At 39.3% G+C, this 17,848-nt stretch overlaps 1 protein-coding gene across 1 annotated transcript in view; it reads left to right on the top strand.

Annotated features, from left to right (window-relative positions):
• Window positions 1–17,083, top strand: part of LOC119427456 (RAS guanyl-releasing protein 1) — a 19,222-nt gene extending 2,139 nt beyond the window's left edge. The window contains exons 3-17 of the mRNA XM_037695077.1: window positions 5,704–5,809; window positions 7,087–7,149; window positions 7,231–7,362; window positions 8,432–8,585; window positions 8,679–8,852; window positions 9,683–9,799; window positions 11,441–11,716; window positions 12,109–12,189; window positions 12,825–12,929; window positions 13,097–13,206; window positions 13,543–13,687; window positions 13,790–13,826; window positions 14,196–14,327; window positions 15,872–16,191; window positions 16,265–17,083. Coding sequence (XP_037551005.1) covers window positions 5,704–5,809; window positions 7,087–7,149; window positions 7,231–7,362; window positions 8,432–8,585; window positions 8,679–8,852; window positions 9,683–9,799; window positions 11,441–11,716; window positions 12,109–12,189; window positions 12,825–12,929; window positions 13,097–13,206; window positions 13,543–13,687; window positions 13,790–13,826; window positions 14,196–14,327; window positions 15,872–16,191; window positions 16,265–16,387 — 2,075 coding nt within the window. The 3' untranslated portion in view covers window positions 16,388–17,083. The remainder of the gene's footprint in view (window positions 1–5,703; window positions 5,810–7,086; window positions 7,150–7,230; window positions 7,363–8,431; window positions 8,586–8,678; window positions 8,853–9,682; window positions 9,800–11,440; window positions 11,717–12,108; window positions 12,190–12,824; window positions 12,930–13,096; window positions 13,207–13,542; window positions 13,688–13,789; window positions 13,827–14,195; window positions 14,328–15,871; window positions 16,192–16,264) is intronic.
• The last annotated feature ends 765 nt before the right edge of the window (window positions 17,084–17,848 follow it).

Raw genomic sequence — 17,848 nt, 5'->3', positions numbered from 1 at the left:
TATATATATATATATATATATATATATATAATATCATATATTTGCCAAAAATCCAATATCGTGCATCCCTAACTTTTTTATTTGTGTGTGTCAAACTATGATTGTTTCTGTTTTTGAAGTGAAACAAGCTTAAAATTACAGTTATGAAACCACTCGCAGCTTTTATTAACTAAAAGTACATTTCCATTTCTCATTGTTTAGCCTCTGCGTGTGTTCATGTGTCAACCTGTCACCACAACATTTCATGAACTGCTGAGCAAGTTTTAACGAAACCTTCCAAAAGTTAATCGCTATCTACAACTGATTAACTTTTAGAGTCAGCTCAGTTCAAGATGGCTGCCATGGCCAAAATAGCTACAATCTTGTCAGTGTTACAGATATTGACCTAAAATTTGGTGTGGTAGTAGCTGAGACTGATCTGCAAAACATAACCCGAGCACTAAGCCATTGCACAAGATCTTCGGTTAAAGCTTTGCTGTTTAGTTCTAGTCAGCTTTGTCTGTTGGCAAGATATTTCATGAACCACTGCATGAATTTGAATGAAACTTTCATGAACTTATCAGTGAACGCACATCTAGAAATTACTGACTTTGAGCGTCAGATTACATCAAGATGGCTGCCTGACTAACTGCTGTGATTCAATCAGTTTTTACTGATAATGTTCCAAACTTTTTTTGTTCTGACAGAATCATTCACAACAAACACTCCAAGTGCTACACACTGAGCGAGATCTTTGTTTATGATTTCAGCAGAAACCGTTGGAGTCAAACCTGTTCGTCTGTTAGCAAAATATCTCACGAACGATTAAAGCAACCCTGGAAAAGTGATCATTGGATCCACAACTGATTCATCTCAGATCAATTCAAGCCATGCATCACAGCCAGCTGATGTAAAAAAAACAACACTAAAAATGCTCTAAATCAGTCAATTTTACAGATAGAGCTAAAACCTGATGAGGTAGTAGCTGAGGGTCATTCACAACACATAATCTGAGCATAACATTTTGCATTGTTGCACAAGGTTGGACCAAAACAGCTGTAACTCACATGATCTTACATTAAATCTCTGATTTGAACGATAGCAGGCGATAAGCATTTCTTTTAACTTCAGCACTTGGATCTATTTTTATCTTTTTCTGATTTTAAACTGTTGATTTTTCTTTTATGCTGAGCCATTTGTAAAGCTGCACCGAGCTCTGGTCCAGAATGGAGACTTTTGCTCAGATTACAGACAAACATGCATATTCCTGCATCAGACTGGGACCAAAACAAAAGGGTCATCCACAGATATCCCCTTATCCGCTTTGGAGCGGCTGATGAATGTTTGACATAACTTTAAAAGTCGAGCGGGCAGAGCGTTGGGCCTCTGAAGTGTTTATCGCCCAGCGGTATCATGTGGTTCCAGCACGTTGAGCGGAAGCTTTCCAAATGTTCCAGTAACTAACCTACGCTCCAGAAAGGATTTCCTCCTGCAATTAACCCTGCACAGGGAGTGCTGGTGGTTGGAATGTTGTAAAAAGTAGGATGAAGCAATTGTTTACCTGCTGGAGTCATGGCATCCTGTTGTGCTTCTATCATGAGTTCACTTCAGCTGATTCAACGCTGTCAAGTGTTGATGATCTCAAGGAAAAGCTTGAATTTAAAAAGTACACATTTATTTTGAAAGCCCTGTTTAATTTGTCTGTTCTATTCCACTTAAGGTCTGATGAGGTAATTATTATCCGCAAGGTCCAGATGACAGCGGCTGCTAGTTGCAAATAGAAACAAGCCTGATCTATATATGGTGAGCTAGATTAGTCTGATGCAGCAGGAGTGGCAAGTTGCTTACAGATAACAAAGATAAGAAATGTTGCCATGGCGTCTGAGGTACTTTTAAGGTAATGTGGTATAAAAGTGGCTCCTCGGATGCCTCATGTCCTTGAAGGTGCCAAGGCAGTGGCAACGCTTTTATTCACCATCGTTTGTTGTATCAGCACAGTGTTCTCAGTTTCTGCAGACTACAGAGCTAGTAACACATACGTAAAAGTCCCACCATGTTTAGGTGGTTCCTCACCACTAATTCCTTGCTTGCACATGCCATTTGAATCTTGTGCTGTACCTAACAGGCGCCGTTCTCTTAAGATGTCAGTTGTAAGCGTGCAGCCATGATGAGGAAAGGTGGTGTGGTCATGAACAGAGGAAGTTACCAGCACACAAGGAAAAAAAAGGAAGTTAAAAAGCTAGTGAGACAAGCGAGTGTCAGAGGTTCGCACAATAAGAGGAAAAGGTAAACCTTCCGCTGCAGGGTTACAGTATTATGACGGTGTTTGGAGTTCATTTGTGGAACTGACATCATTTCCACAGATGGAAAGTCGCTGTCATAGTTTAACACTAGATTAAAACGTATTCCTGTCTATGTGGCATTTACTGCACATTTGCTAATGCATGTTCTTACGTCAGTACAAACCTGTACAGAACAAAAAAAAAGGGAAGACTTTTATTAAGCCCATCAATTCTTCATCAGAATGAGCTGCTCAGTGGAATTGAGTTCATTCTGTCATTGTAAATGATTACTTTGAGTAATCTGTACTTGAGTTCCAGAATTGCGCCGCTTGGGGTGGCTGCATGTCGGAGTAGCTCTCGTACGTTAATTCTGAGATTTTGCTTTTGAAAACTCTTTTTTCTGGATGTAAAATCGCTTTTTTTTTCGGATGATTACTTCCTCTGGTATCAGATGCTGTGCCGCTGGAAGGATTTTTACTGAAATCTTTTTTTATATTTGGACATTTGTTGTGATGCGTAGCCATAACAACGAGGTGGTTTTTACAACTGGGAGCTGCTGATTCACATCTCAAAAGCTCAAATAATATCTCAATTACAGCCCCAAATGCCAAATGAGTTGAAAAGGAGGTGCTATGGATGCATTACCATCTACCTGGAGGCGGTGCTCGAGCGCCTGACTGTCGAGATCTTGGAGGTGGTGGTAAACACAGCTCGTGACAGCGGGAGGACTGAGATCATCCCTTTCCACAAAACAAAAGCACAATAAAAAGTTACTTTTTGTTAAAAGTTTTCTTTTTTAAGCGCATTCTGTAGAGGAATAGTTTCTGCAGCTCTTTGAGTGACACTAGTTTAGGACATTAAAGCTTTTTTGACGCCGCTTTTGAATTAAATCAACGTAATGAACTTTAACATAAGAAATTCTGCATCGTTTCTTGCTTCTTCCTCCATTTTGCTTAAAGACACAAAAAAGAAATCGCAGACATTCATTTGTGGCTTAGTGATGGCTGCATGTTGAAGCAATGCAACAACAAACAAAAAAACTCATTAAAGGAATAAAAGCTCTATTATAATTTATTGGCATTTATTTATAGATGATTTGTATCGTGAAATATAGAGAAAACTTGTTTACAAGCAGAAAGTAAATAGGAAGTAGCCAGTGAAGCACAAGTAAACACTAATATTGAAGAAATAAAAGCAACAACAACAACAAAAAATGCAACTGTTATTTTTTTTATTTTTAAATCAAGTAGCATGACAGATTAAGGAACATAAACTTGATGAACAGTGATTGTTTATCAGTAAACAAAAATAACAAGCTAAAGGTTTACTAATGGAGCTAAGAACTAATGAGCAAAAGATGAGTGGCAATCAGCAAACAAAGGACCTTTTTGTTGTTATCTACGTGGATGATTGAGCTTACAAACCTTTTCCTGAACCATTTTGGTTTTGGTTGTCCTCAGGCTGTTACTGTGAGTAGCACGTCAGCCACCTGGCCTAAAACATTCGATTGTTGTTCATGATGATTGATGGTTTTGGATGGGTGTGCTCTGTTTGCACATGTTAAAAGCCTACTTCTGAGATTCCAACAGGAGGCTGGCTGGAAACACAGCAAAGAAGGCATGAGACATGGGACAGATCTGGTTGGCAGGCTGAAGACTGACAAAGTCCTCTGGATGGGGGCGAAATGTTTCTCACTTGAAACTAGTCCAGATGACACGATTTAACCTTTTTTGTTATCTACCTGGATGACTGAGCCTACAACCCTTATTTTATTGCAGATAACCAACAACAACCTGATCGTGAATACATATTGTCTGCCTACTAACATGCAAGAGTTTTAAATTAATATAATACAGTACATTGCAAGATTTCATACTCAATGCATGTGTTGTGAATGACTTTCAGCTACTACCACATCAAAACTTTAGCTCAATATCTGTGAAACTGACTGAGGTATAGCCATTTTAATGTCAACTAAGGTCAAACAGCTGAGGCTGCCATCTTAAATTGGATTGACTCCAAAAAGTAATGATTACATTCAGCAGAGGTGGAAAGAGTACTGACAATTTGTACTCAAGTGCAGGTACTGTCCACTGCTTAAATGATACTCAGTTACAAGTAAAAGTACTGGTGTTATAAAAATCCTTAAGTAAAAGTACAAAGTACTCGTCTCAAAAACTATTCTAGAAGGCATTCAATTTGATTTACTGTATATAATGTCTACATTCAAAGCACATTTCTCAGATGCTCAGAAGCTCCGTCTTACTTTTGTACCAGGCAAACCAAACCGATGGCAGTGACAACATCTAAGATCTTTGCATACTTAGCCAAACTCATAACCCACACATATAATCAATAAAAAAGCAATATCATACAGGTAAAACCTCGTACACCACAGTATGTTTTTGAGATTAGATGCTGAAGTCTTGTAAGCTGCTATCACTGTAGAGATCAGACAAAGTTTGCATCTGGACACTGTTTCCTATTCACCCTCTGTACATGAAACATTCCTCCAGGTACAGCCTTGGGCACTCGTCCTCAGCCTTTACCTCATCATTTTCTCTGTTGACAGTGTTGTCCTCTGTCTCCATTTTGGCTTTTTCTCCAAATCTTCAGTCCATAAATGACTCTCTACTCTACAGAGTTGTCCTTTGCTTACGTCTTAGGTAATTGGCCCGTTCGTGATCTGAGAGTCAAAGATGCAGATGAACAGTTTGAATACTAATTCAAGTTGTGGCCGTACTCAGTAGCGACTTCTGATTTTAAAAGTAGCAAAGTAGATGACATGGTCTAAATTGCACTTAAGTATGAGTAAAATTACACACTTGAAAGAAATACTCATAAAAGTACAAGTACCCCAAAAAAATCTACTTAATTACAGTAATGTGAGTATTTGTAATTTGTTACTTCCACTCTTGACATTCAGAAAGTTTCATTAATATTCACCCAATTGTTCATGAGATATTTTGCTAACAGACACACCACTCAAAAACATAACACAAAGGTTTTAAACAAAGATCTTACAAAATCCGTTACCACTTGGAGAATGCGCTGGGGATCAGTCTCAGCTAATACCTCACTAACGACATAATTGTACTCCCATAATCAAAATCTGAGCCATGAAATAAATATTAAAACATAACACGTGGCCAAGAAAGGCATTCATTCATTTATTCACCAAAACAATCCCATTAGGTGTTCTCATTAGGTTTGTATACACACACACACTGGACCTGACAAAACACCCTGCCTAATGAGTTAATTCATACGATGACTCAATAAACATGTCTCGTTTTAATTACATCATCATATGTTAGGTGTATAATAATGTGACACGGTTATGGCTAACACTGGTGAAGCAAAGGAAATCCTGACGTGTCCTGTATTTATGTTCAATCAAAGAGGATAAACATAAATGTTGGCACATTTCTTCTTCTTTCAGACACAGATGGTCATGTGAGGAAGAGCAGCCACCTGCTGAACGTCACCCTGACCATGCACCGTCTCCTCATGCCCTCCGGTGACCTGCTGGACAAACTCATCAGTCTATATCCTTCAGCAGTCCATTATGAAGTGCTTTCGCAAGCACAGCCTCGTGATTCAAACAATGCCAATTTCGAGCCGCACACAGAACAAGGGATCAGATCGCCGTCCCTGCTGCTTTCGATTGGTTGTCAACGGCAACGGACAGTCAAGCTGGCTCTCAGTGCATCTCTCAGCTGTCAGTGTAAAATGTGATAGGCGAACGACAGTTTGCGTTTACTCCTACGTTTATCCTCCTTAACCCATTTTGCATTCATTCCTGCTCTCACCATGCAACTTTTCTTCACTCATGAGGCTTGTGCAGACAATGATTTACCATTCTGTATATTTATTTTTAATATTGGATTTTATTTATTTATTGTTGTCCCTTGTTCAAACTTAAAAAAACTATTTATTAATGTTTTGTGGTTAGAGTGGAACGCTTCTAATATAGGCTTCTATTCAGGACACCGCAGTGGCGTCACATAACCTGCTGTCCCTGCGAGCAGCCTTGGGGCTTCAGGTGTTAATTACCTCCACCACCGATTATCTATAGATAAACACAGAGGCCCCTGATCAAATAAAGCCTCATCACCATGACCTCTGTTATTTTTAACCGTCTCGTTCTGTGCCGAAGACCCAAAAGGATGCTTCAAACCAATTCAATCTGTTGGCCAGGATCAAGAAAGAAACTCGGGGGGCCATTAACAGTCCTCGCCACAGTCTAGCCTTGGGATTGCGTAGGTGGCTCTTCTGTTCTCGTGACGCAATTAGCCTTTATGTGCGCATCATTTCATTCTGATTTCTGCCAGCTGAGAGCCATAGTCAGGATATTTATAAAAGCTCATTTTGTGTGTTTTGTGTTAACTGTACATGAACTCAGTGGAGAGGGTTATTTTCTGTGAAAAATGGATGTTATTGTGACTAAAGTCCTGGATTAATAATACTTATATCTGATTAAAACATCTCTAGATGTGGACTCCTGAAACCAAGCACCCCACATTAGCAGTTGTTGCGTTGTCTTAGACAATGATTGTGCATTTTATTATTCATTTTCCTCTGCATACCAGAATGATTCATTGAGCAAGTCTCATCAGATTTGTGCTTCAAAATTCTCCCACATGACCAAATGTCACATGTTGGTTCAGCTGCTTTAGTTTGTTTTTAACAAGTTATTCATAAGAAAGCACGCCTGCAGGTAAAACAACCAGATGCTCACTGTTTAGTCTAAACCTGCAAGGGTGAATTCATGCTTTAAACAGGTTCACGTTTCGGATAACCTATCACCTTAACTAGTTCTTACATTTAAAGCTGCGCTGGACAACGATCAGCCAACAGAGTGCAAAAAGATCTGCTACCTTATCAGGTCAGTGTTTGAGACATCTTGAGAGATAAATTGAACTTTTTTTTTGTTATAAGTCATACTGGTATTGTTTCTCATCTCCAGGCACTGGATTCAAGAATTCTGGATAATATTCCGGTTGCCCCACAGCTTGTCTGACAGCCTGGATGAGTTCCGGGATTTGATCAGAGAGCATGGGCAGGAGGATCTTTGCTCTCTCCTCGAGACCAAATGGATGTAAGTGTTAATCTCTTACCAGCTGGCCAACTGAGACACAAGGCCTGCACAACTCGCCACTGCAGTCGTGAAATCGGTTACGATCCAGAATACGGACTGTGAACTGAAAAGCGTTTCACTTTTTCGTTGCTGTCGTGGAAATAAATGAGCCTACACATAAAACAAAATCTAGGGTCTTACCTTTCAGGGTTCTGCCTTATAGGTTCACAATTCCAGTTTTGGCTCGTCTCTCCTGTCTGCTAAGGCCTTCTCAATCTTTTTTATTTTTATTTTTTTGTAAGGGAGGCTTTTGTCTGCTATGGCCAAAGAGTTTTACCTCACCTGGTGTACAAGAACTGTGAAATCCCACTGCTGACACCATATTGTTGCAGCAAAAAATAATATCTCCATAAAGACCCAGTTTGTTGATTTTTACCTGTTTATTACAAATAAATGCCAAGGTTCTAATCTAAGAGATGAGACAGTTTAAAGCAGTATAATCTGTCTAAGTTAAGATTGTCCGAGTGCCTATTTGAACAAGACACAGCAATAAGAAGTAAAGACCGCCTGTCCCTTCACTTTGTGTGCTTCTGTTGCTTCTGGTAGTGGCTGTGACTGAGTGGTTAGAGCAGTCGTCCTCCAATGCAAGAGTTGGGGGTTCGATTCCACCAGCAGTCACATGCCGAAGTGTCTCTGGACAAAACACTGAACCCCTCAATGCCTCCGATGTGTGTCCCATCGGTGCATGAATGTGATAAACACTGATTATTCTTTGTACAGATCTAGTAGAGTGCTGTATGAATGGGTAAATGAGGGCACAGATTGTAGAGTAAAACGCTTTGAGTACCGTATCTTGATTAGATAGAAAAGCGCAATATAAGAACAGTATATTTCCTAAATAGGACGTCTCATAAGACCTATAAGTAATTCCTATTTTTCCACTACAGTTTCAACACAAATTGCCTGGCTTTCAAGAATCTTTGGCCAAATTAATTTAGGCATCATTAAAATCTATACAATTGTTTTATTTTTTTCTAAATTTACCACTGTTTAAGCTTTCCTGTATGTTATGCTTTTTGGGCTGTTGTAGAAATGAACGAGAACGATCATGGAAGGCTAGCCAGAAGATCAAGGCTAACTACAGTAAAAAGAGGAAAGTTTCCCTTCTTTTTGATCACCTGGAGCCCAGTGAGTTGGCTGAGCATCTTACCTACTTGGAGTTTAAATCATTTTGTAGAATATCAGTGAGTATTTGCACTCATGTGGAAAGGGATAATTTTAAAGATTTGCCTCCATGCAAGGGTTTCCGCTCATCTTTCTTCCTTTTTTTTAACCAGTTTGTAGACTATCTAAATTACATTCGAAGCTGCTGCATGAAGGACATCCCTGTGCTGGAGCGTTCCATCGCCCTGTGTAATGGGATTTCCCAGTGGGTTCAGCTGATGGTGCTGAGCCGGCCAACCGCTCAGCTGAGAGCTGAGGTTTTCACAAAGTTTATCCACGTCGCACAGGTAGTGGTTAACACAGTCCCCATCTCTAATTTGACACTTTCTGTTTATAGCTTGAAAACACCTGAAACATTTCCTCTATGCGTGCATCTAAAGGCTTTAGCTGACATAAATCATTGAGCTATTTAAAGGCCTAGCACTGCTAGAAGGAATGAATATATACTACCACATTTATGCCAAAGTTTTAGACTAAGACTACACTGTGAGAAATGGAGTTGTAGCCATTATGGCCAAACCTTGTGTGTAATTTTATGTGATATCTTTCACTAAAATTTGGTGCTCATTTACACTCTGTAAGTGTGTTTCAGCTATTTAGATAGTTGGAAACACTTGAAAACTAAGGAATCATGAGAAGTAAACAGATAAGTACTTGTGGTTTTGGAAAAAGGAGAATTGAGATTGTAGTTATTGTCAGTTCTGACTTGTTAAAACCGTTCCATTATGAAGTTGCACTCATCATGCTGAGAAGCGGCCTCAGGGAGCTGTGAGGCAGGCTCGTACTGGGTGGACCTCTTACACTAACAGTAATGCACCAGACTGCTGCTGCTGATTGCTGTCAACCTCAAAACCTACGGGTGTGGAAACGAATTTCACACCATAATGCTCCAGTGACAGCACAAATTAGAGAACTGAAAAGAGGCAGGAAATGCACCACCAAAAAGAGTGAGATATCAGAGCAGGGTAAGAAAAAAGACAACAACATAAGTGGCTTATACAACATCAGTGTTGTGAGTTATATAACCAGGGCTACCTGGAACAAATTTAATTGTGTGTGTTGTTGCGTGTGCGTGAATTGACTGATACGTGTGTTTCTTTTGTTTGTGTCCTCCTAGAGTTTACACCTTATGCACAACTACAACACACTAATGGCGGTGGTGGGAGGACTGTGTCACAGCTCAATCTCAAGACTGAAAGACACGACCTCACATGTACCGAGTGAAGTCACCAAGGTAACGGATGAAAGTCTCATGATCATGCTTTACTTTCCTGTAATGGAGTGCGTTAAGCTTTCGTGTGTATCTTACAGGTCTTACCTGTTAGAGAGCTCAAAGTCAACACTATAGGTTTGTTTTATCAGTATTTTTCTGATGCTGCAGCTCAACAGTACAGCAAAGACCCACTTTTTGCTCCAATATGACCCGTGAACTACACGTCCTTCCATCACATTTGTCAAGATGAATCCAAATTTCAGAATAAATGAAAAGTGGCACTGGCTTTGCGTGTTTACCCCAACAATAAATGTCAGATGCTGCCAAAGGCTTTCGCAAAGAGGAACATTTTATGTTTGGTTTTATCATTGAACAAAGATTTGATGCGCTTGAACTCAATAGGACAGTTCCAGAGAGGGGAAAATGTATTTTTGTGTCTTTTAGTCACAGTAATGAGTCTAACTTAAGTGTTTTTAACTACCGTAACTGGATGGGAGCCCCAACTAACAGCTGTGTGAAGTGCTTACAGTAATAAAAAGGTTTGTAAGCTCAATCATCCAGGTATATACAGTAACAACAAAAAAGGTTCAGTCATGTCATCTGGACCAGATTCTTTAAGTGAGAAACGTTTCATCTCCCATCCAGAGGACTTCATCAATCTGCGGCCTGCCAACCATAAGTAGCCTTTATTGCTGTGTTTCAAGCCAACCTCCTGTTGGACTTTCAGAATTAGGCTTTTAACACATGCAAACAGGACATACCCATCCAAAATAATCAATCATCATGTACAACAATCAAATGTTTTAGGCCAGATGGCCAACTTGCTACTCACAGAAACAGCCTGAGGACAAACAAGGCCAAAATGGTTCAGATAAAAAGGTTTGTAAGCTCAATCATCCAGGTAGATAACAACAAAAACAGTTCAGGCTTGAAACACAACGAAGGCTACTTATGAGACAGATCTGGTTGGCAAGCCACAGGTTGACAAAGTTCTCCAGATGAAGGATGAAACGTTTCTCACTTACTGGTCCAGATGACACGATTGAACCTTTTTTGTTGCTTACAGTAGTCACAACAAGAGTAGCTAAAGGTGTGCTTAGGTTGGTTTAAGTCAGCAGTTGGAAGAAATTACCTGATTTTTGATTACCAGCTGAAAAATCTGTCAGTATCTGTGTTATTTGGTCCCTTTTTGGTAGTCCTTTGTGATTATTAGGTTCATGCCCGGTCATTATGCTTTATTTTCTGTATGTCATGCTGTTCAGTTCTGTTACTTGTGTTTTCAATTGATTAGTCGTTGTGTTTGTCACTAGCCACTTTTCCACCAGTTAGCATTTTCCCAATCAGCCCGTCACACCCATCTATACCTGTTCCCTGTGTTACCGGTCACACCTGCAGCCTCTCCTTTCTATCATGGCCAGTCCTTCTAATCCTTCAGTTTCACTTCACTCCCAAATCGTGCAAAGTTGGTTTTCATGCCACATCTGGGTTTTCAGCAATACAAACAGAAAGTTCTCTTTTTTCAGTCCTAACACCATAAATGTGTCTTCGTGAACCAACAAGATTAAAGCCATGGCATTTTTATTAGCATAGCATGCTCTTTAACAAACCACATGATATGAAGTTTACTCGAGTCAGGGTTTAAAAACATTATTTATTTTATAGGTCCTGAATGAGATGACAGACCTGCTGTCCTCCTGCAGAAACTTTGACAACTACAGACACGCTTACAGCAAATATACAGGTTTTAAAATTCCCATCCTTGGTGTTCACCTGAAAGACCTGATTTCAGTCAACGAGGCCATGTCGGACTACGTGGAAGACAACAAGGTGAACGTCCAAAAGCTGCAGGCGCTCTACAACCACATCAATGAGCTGATCCAGCTTCAGCAGCTCCCGGTTAATCTGGATGCAAACAAGGACCTGGTTCATCTCTTGACGGTAGTGAACTTTTCAAGGAAACTTTTATGCTCTTATGATGTAGTGATGGATTATAGCTTAATCTGATTTGCCAAGTTGTAAACACATACATAAATGCAAATGAGCACATTACGGCATGCAGTCTGTCTCGTGTGGGTGTGATGAGAGTCTATGATCTATGAGTGTGTGGGTAACAAACTGAATGGGAATGAGTTCAGATCGCTGTATTGTTCTGTTTTCTCTTTGCAATGTTTTAATCATACTTTAAAGAACAGAATGTCCATGGGAGATAACAATTGTCCCGTAAGCTGATTTGCTCTTATCAAAACGTTTCAAGGAGAAACCATGGGACACGGACAGCTCATTCATTTTTCTGTTTACCTCTCATGTGTGGATGTTATTCCCTCCTACAGCTGTCCTTGGACCTTTACTACACCGAGGACGAGATTTATGAACTGTCTTACGCACGGGAGCCCAAAAACTGTAAAGCACCTGTGAGTGATGGAACCATGCTTTAAATATGCTCCCTAATTAAAATAAAAAATATAACTCATTTAGCTTAAGGCTTTTAGAAGCTAGAGGACGGCAGTGGCTAATCTACTCTTTGGAGTGTTGTGTTTATATTAAAGTTAAATCTATGAAAGATTGGAATTGTGTTATTTTAATACAATAACTTTATAACCAGAGACTTCAAGATGGTCCAAAAGGGACAAAGAGATTTCTCACCCATAGTTTGGGTGTAGGTGGATGGTGTTTAGGTGTCTGCAATTTGCAATTTAAACTACGTCCTACACACTACACCTCTAAAGACAAAACTTAAGCAGGGTGTGTGATAATTGTGCTGCTTTGCAACAAGCACGTCTGGTTTCAGGACAATATAATGCCTTTTGTCAGCAGCAGGGAAACAGCTTCCTGGTTCATTAAGAAATGTTAATATAAAGTTTCAACGTTCAATATTACATATACATTTAATAATACTGGACTTTTTGGAAGGTGTCGAGCTTTTAGTTCTATTGTTTAATACGAGTGCCAGCTATTTATTCTGCTTTGATAGTTTGCAATGTTGTCTAATTTTTTTATGTGATATATGATGTAAATTCGTGACATTTTTTGTCGTGGTTATCTTTAGCCTGCCACCCCTTCTAGACCACCGGTTTGTGTGGATTGGACATCAGGAGTAGCTCCTAAACCCGACCCTCGAACCATCAGCAAACATGTGCAGAGGATGGTTGATGTAAGTGCTTCCTTTTTCTAATGTATCCTCCGCACAGTCACAGTATTGTCATTACGTAATCCTTAGTTATACCCGTCATTATTCACGAAGCCGTTTTGCAGTCTTGCAGCTATTGTTCACTAGTTGAGTAACAAACTGTGCTTCTTTTTTTTTGGGGTCTCCCACAGTCCGTGTTTAAGAACTACGATCACGATGAGAATGGCTTTATTTCCCAAGAAGACTTTGAGAAAATTGCAGCGAGCTTTCCCTTTTCCTTCTGTGTCATGGACAAAGAAAAGTGGGTGTTTGATGGGTCACACACACTCGCTTTCTGCTCGCTTGTCACTTCAGAGGGGAGGAAGCAAAAGTGGCATTTCTAGGAATGAAAATAGCAACAGGAAACATAAACTAGTTGCAGATAGAACTAGAAAACCTCTAAATACTCACAGGAAAACCAGCAGAGGTGATGTTACAGTGCTTAACAATACACACACAATAGGCTGTTCGGCACAGGAGACACATGAGTGGGTGTAGATATTAGTAAATCAGAACAATAAATTCTGATGTCTTTCAGTCACAGCTGTGCTTTTCTGCAAGTAGTCTGAATTTATGTGATGTTTTTGTGCTTGTTAAGGGAAGGACTTGTGAACAGAGAGGAGATCACGGCGTATTTCATGCGGGCTAGTGTCATCTGCTCCAAACTGGGTTTAGGTTTTGTCCACAACTTCCAGGAGACGACTTACATGAAACCCACCTTCTGTGATAACTGCTCAGGGTTTGTAAGTAAACACATAGTGTTTTAATTCTGATTTAATCTAGATCTTACTTTCATTTTGGTGTTGGGTAATGAAAAATGTGTTTTTCTCACATATTATTTGCAGTTGTGGGGTGTTATCAAGCAAGGCTACAGATGCAGAGGTAATTATCATGCACAGCTATCTTTACCATGCCCATCTCTGAGCGTCATGTTCTGAAACAAGACGGTGAATGCACTCTGTAGTGGAGAGCAGGTGAGGTGAAGTGTGGTTTTTCTCAGTTTCATAGTGCAAACTGAACGCTACAGCAACGGGAGGGGGGGGGGGAGACAGAAAGAGTCTGCTCTCAGATTTCCCCCTCCCCCGTGCTTCAAAAGATCTTAAAACGTATTTGTTTGCTTGAGCTTGCACCGGTTTGCAAGTTGTACGTGCAGAGAAGAGGTGGCGTTCAAAGAGAAGCGGGAAGTTGGTTTGTTGACGTGGAGCTCCGCAGTTCCTGTCATGACTCGTTGCATTCCTTTGACCTTCGCAGACTGCGGCATGAACTGTCACAAGCTGTGCAAGGATCAGGTGGCCTTCGAGTGCAAGAAGAACCCCAAAGTGACCAACGCCATTGACAGTCCGACGCTGAGCTCCACCTCTGTCACCACGGGGACCTCAGATGGTGGGTTGTTTCCCCAGCATGACACTTATTTATGCATGAGTTCACTAACAGTTGTCACACAATCACTACAAAATGACAAGTCTCACCTGATGTTTGCACATGTTAACATGAGACAAGTTCTGTGAGCTGTGCCATCTGGTGGTTGATGTTTTTAAAAAAGTAATTTAACAGTGCTGCTTCTTGAAATGACTGTCTATGGGGTGCCGTTTGTAAAGTCACACAGTCAAAATTTAGCAGCACTATTTTGGTTTATTTATCCTTTAATAAGAAAAAAAGTTTGTTTTTTTCAAAGTCATATTTTCACCATGTTATTCATACATTTATAAATGTCATAGTTCCAAACTAAATATTTAATTTACAAGCTAAATATTTAACTTGCAACTTAAATATTTAGCTAGCAAGTTAAATATTTATGTTCGACCTAAATATTTAGTAAGCCAATTAAATATTTATGTGGGAAATTAAATGTTTAGTTTGAAAAATAAATATTTTGGTCCGAGCTAAAGATTTAGTTTAGGAATTAAATGTTTAGCTTAGGAATTCAATGTTTAGTTTGGAAATTAAATGTTTAGCTTGGATAACAAATATTTTGTTTGGAAATCAAATGTTTAGTTTTTAAAACAAATATTTAGCGTGGAAATTAAATATTTAATTTACGCCTAAATATTTAGTTCACTAACTAAACATTTAACTTGCAAGTTAAATCTTTAGCTTGTAAACTAAGTATTTAGTGTGGAGCTAAATATTTAGCTTGCTAACTGAATATTTAACTTGCAAGTTCAATATTTAGCTTGTAAACTAAATATTTAGTGTGGAGCTAAATATTTAGCTTGCTAACTAAATATTTAACTTGCAAGTTAAATATTTAGCTTGTAAACTAAATATTTAGTGTGGAGCTAAATATTTAGCTTGCTAACTGAATATTTAACTTGCAAGTTAAGTATTTAGTCTGTAAAACTAAATATTTAGCTTGTAAGTAAAATATTTAGTGAACTACGACATTTATAAATGTACGAATAACACGGTGAAAATGAGTTTGAAAAAACAACTCTATTTTTTTTTCTTATGAAAGGCTAAATAAACCAAAATATTGCTGTTAATTTTTGACTGTGTAACTTTACAAACGGCACCCCATAACAGTCAGCCACAAAGAAGTAGAAAAGGCTCAAAGTCACAGTTGAGATGATTTAAGTTTAAGCTTGTGAAGTGAAACAAAACATCTCCTGATTTCAGAATCTGCTGTCAGGGTGATTTCCCTCCACCTGTCACTAACGGTTTCACTTACAGTAATGCTCGAGCTGCCCACCTGCTGCAAGAATGCTGCTATATTCAGCGCAGAACTTTCAACCCTACTTAATATAGACTGACTTATTATAAAACAGTGTTTAAATGTGTGGGCAATGTTTATGCATCTCTGCCTGATGTGAAGTTTTTTTTGGTAACTCATGACACACTGAACAGAGTCATTTTGTGTTTGTGGTGTTTGCTTTCGAGATATGGCAGCAAACCTAGTAACAGTTTGTCAAATTTGACATTGTCCTCAGGTTCGGAAGAATGTTCGTTCCCGTTCCCACCAGATGTCAGGAAAGACTGGAGTCCAGACTCCCCAGTCACCTGCACTCTGAGGCCTATAAGAGTTCATAGCTACACCCAGACAGAGGGACCTCAGCTGCCCTCGCCTACTGCTGAAGTCATCCGCCCTCAGCCGTCTCTTTTAGTCCCCGTGCCGCCCACCCTCCCCTCGTGCCCGAGCCCCCTGCCCATAAGAAAACATTGTGCAAAGTGGGAAAACCGAGCCTCTGTTTTGCAAAAGCCCAAAGAGCCGTTGGAGGGGAGCAAACCCTGCTACGAATCTCTGGAATCAGTGAGTGCAGCGCCAACACTTCACAGATTATGTTTGTTGTTTTTAACTAAAACCCGATTAATCGTTTTTACAGGAAAACCTGAGGCTCCAAAAAACGAACGAAACACTACGCAGGAAACTCCGAGAAGCTGAGCGGGAGGTGGAGTTTTTGAGGAGACACATTCTCCATCCTGTAGAGGAGGACTCCTCCTCTTAGACTCAAACTTCTCCAGAGAGACATATGGCAGAATGTATAAAAATCCTATTTATTGCTCTTGGACAGTTAAAAGTGTCTTACTGGCATAATGTAACTGAGCAGTTTGTCATCCTGTGATAAAGCTCACAGGGTCAACGAGGTGCACCGAAGGTCAAGTTAGGCTAGTGAGTGCATCATCATCATGAAGGAAGTTGTGAAAATTCTCGTGTGTGTGGATGATTTTTTTCAGCAATTACAGTTTAACATGAACTGTTTATTCTTAGTTTTTTCTTTTCAAAACCAACACATTTGTCAAACTCTACAACATGAAGCTGGAAAAACATCTTTGCTGCTGTAAATAAATGAACGAGATCATTCAATGTTCTGAAAATGTTACAAATGAATGAAAACCACCTACATTTTTGAAGACGTTTAGTCACTATAAATATACGTAAAATACAAGCCATCGTCAATTCAACAAACCACAGTATATTTAGAAAGAACAGCAAGACGCGTTTGATCAATTCTTGATCAGTTAAATATTTATGTTAAACATAAACCAGGAAGCATATGACAGGTGAGTTATCACAAGTTATTACATTTTGCCACTTCTTTTATTAGCAGAATAAAAACAGACCACTCACATGTATAAAACCGTTGTTGTTTTGCTTTTTTCAATATTGTTAATATTTATTGTTCGAAACACTACACACTTCTTAAACCACGAAAGACAAAATGTTCTTTTTGTACACATGGTGGTACTTTTACTGGATTATTTATGCTTGTTTTGGCTTTATATTGAACCTTTTTTATTATTGTGTTGTAATCTATTGTAGCAGTGTTGTACTGTGAATAAGAGTCAATAATCATGTTTTTGTATTGTGCATAATGTGCTGTAAATACAAGGGATTCACATCTTAGATATGTCTAAGTTAATGTCCTCTCAGTATTGTTCCTTTATTGCTGAAATAAATAATGTGTATTATGTATTTATTTTAGTCCTGCGTTACTCAGTGTGACCACGAGGTGTCAGCAGAGACCCATAAGTTACCTACTCGTCAACTTTGTTTACATTCTCTTTGCCACTTGTTTTATTCCCACATTTGATGCTCCTATGTTGAACTCAAATACTTCAAACATAAGTCCAAGGCAATATCACACTCAGATTATACTATTCTGACTAACTAAGACCAATTAGTTTTAGTGCTAAATTTAAAATGTAAATAGTTGATCAAATTGTTACAACACAATTTGTTGAATGTTTGTATGAATCAGGGAGACAAAAGCCCTCCAAAGCAGCCCGTGTGTCAGATTTTATTGGATACTATGCCAGTCTGCCATGTCTCTACAGCTTTGCCGCAAGTAATAACTCAAACCCCCACAGTCCATATTGGCCTGCAGATAATGAGAGGGCAGCTGTCTGGTGAAGAAGTAGAGAATCGGACTAAGCGTCTATTTCTTCCCACTTTTGTGAAGCCATGC

Source organism: Nematolebias whitei, chromosome 21 (assembly GCF_014905685.2).
Source record: "Nematolebias whitei isolate Nwh7 chromosome 21, NemWhi1, whole genome shotgun sequence".
In the NCBI taxonomy this organism is placed as follows: Eukaryota; Metazoa; Chordata; class Actinopteri; order Cyprinodontiformes; family Rivulidae; genus Nematolebias; species Nematolebias whitei.
This window is presented reverse-complemented; position numbering and strand designations above follow the sequence as displayed.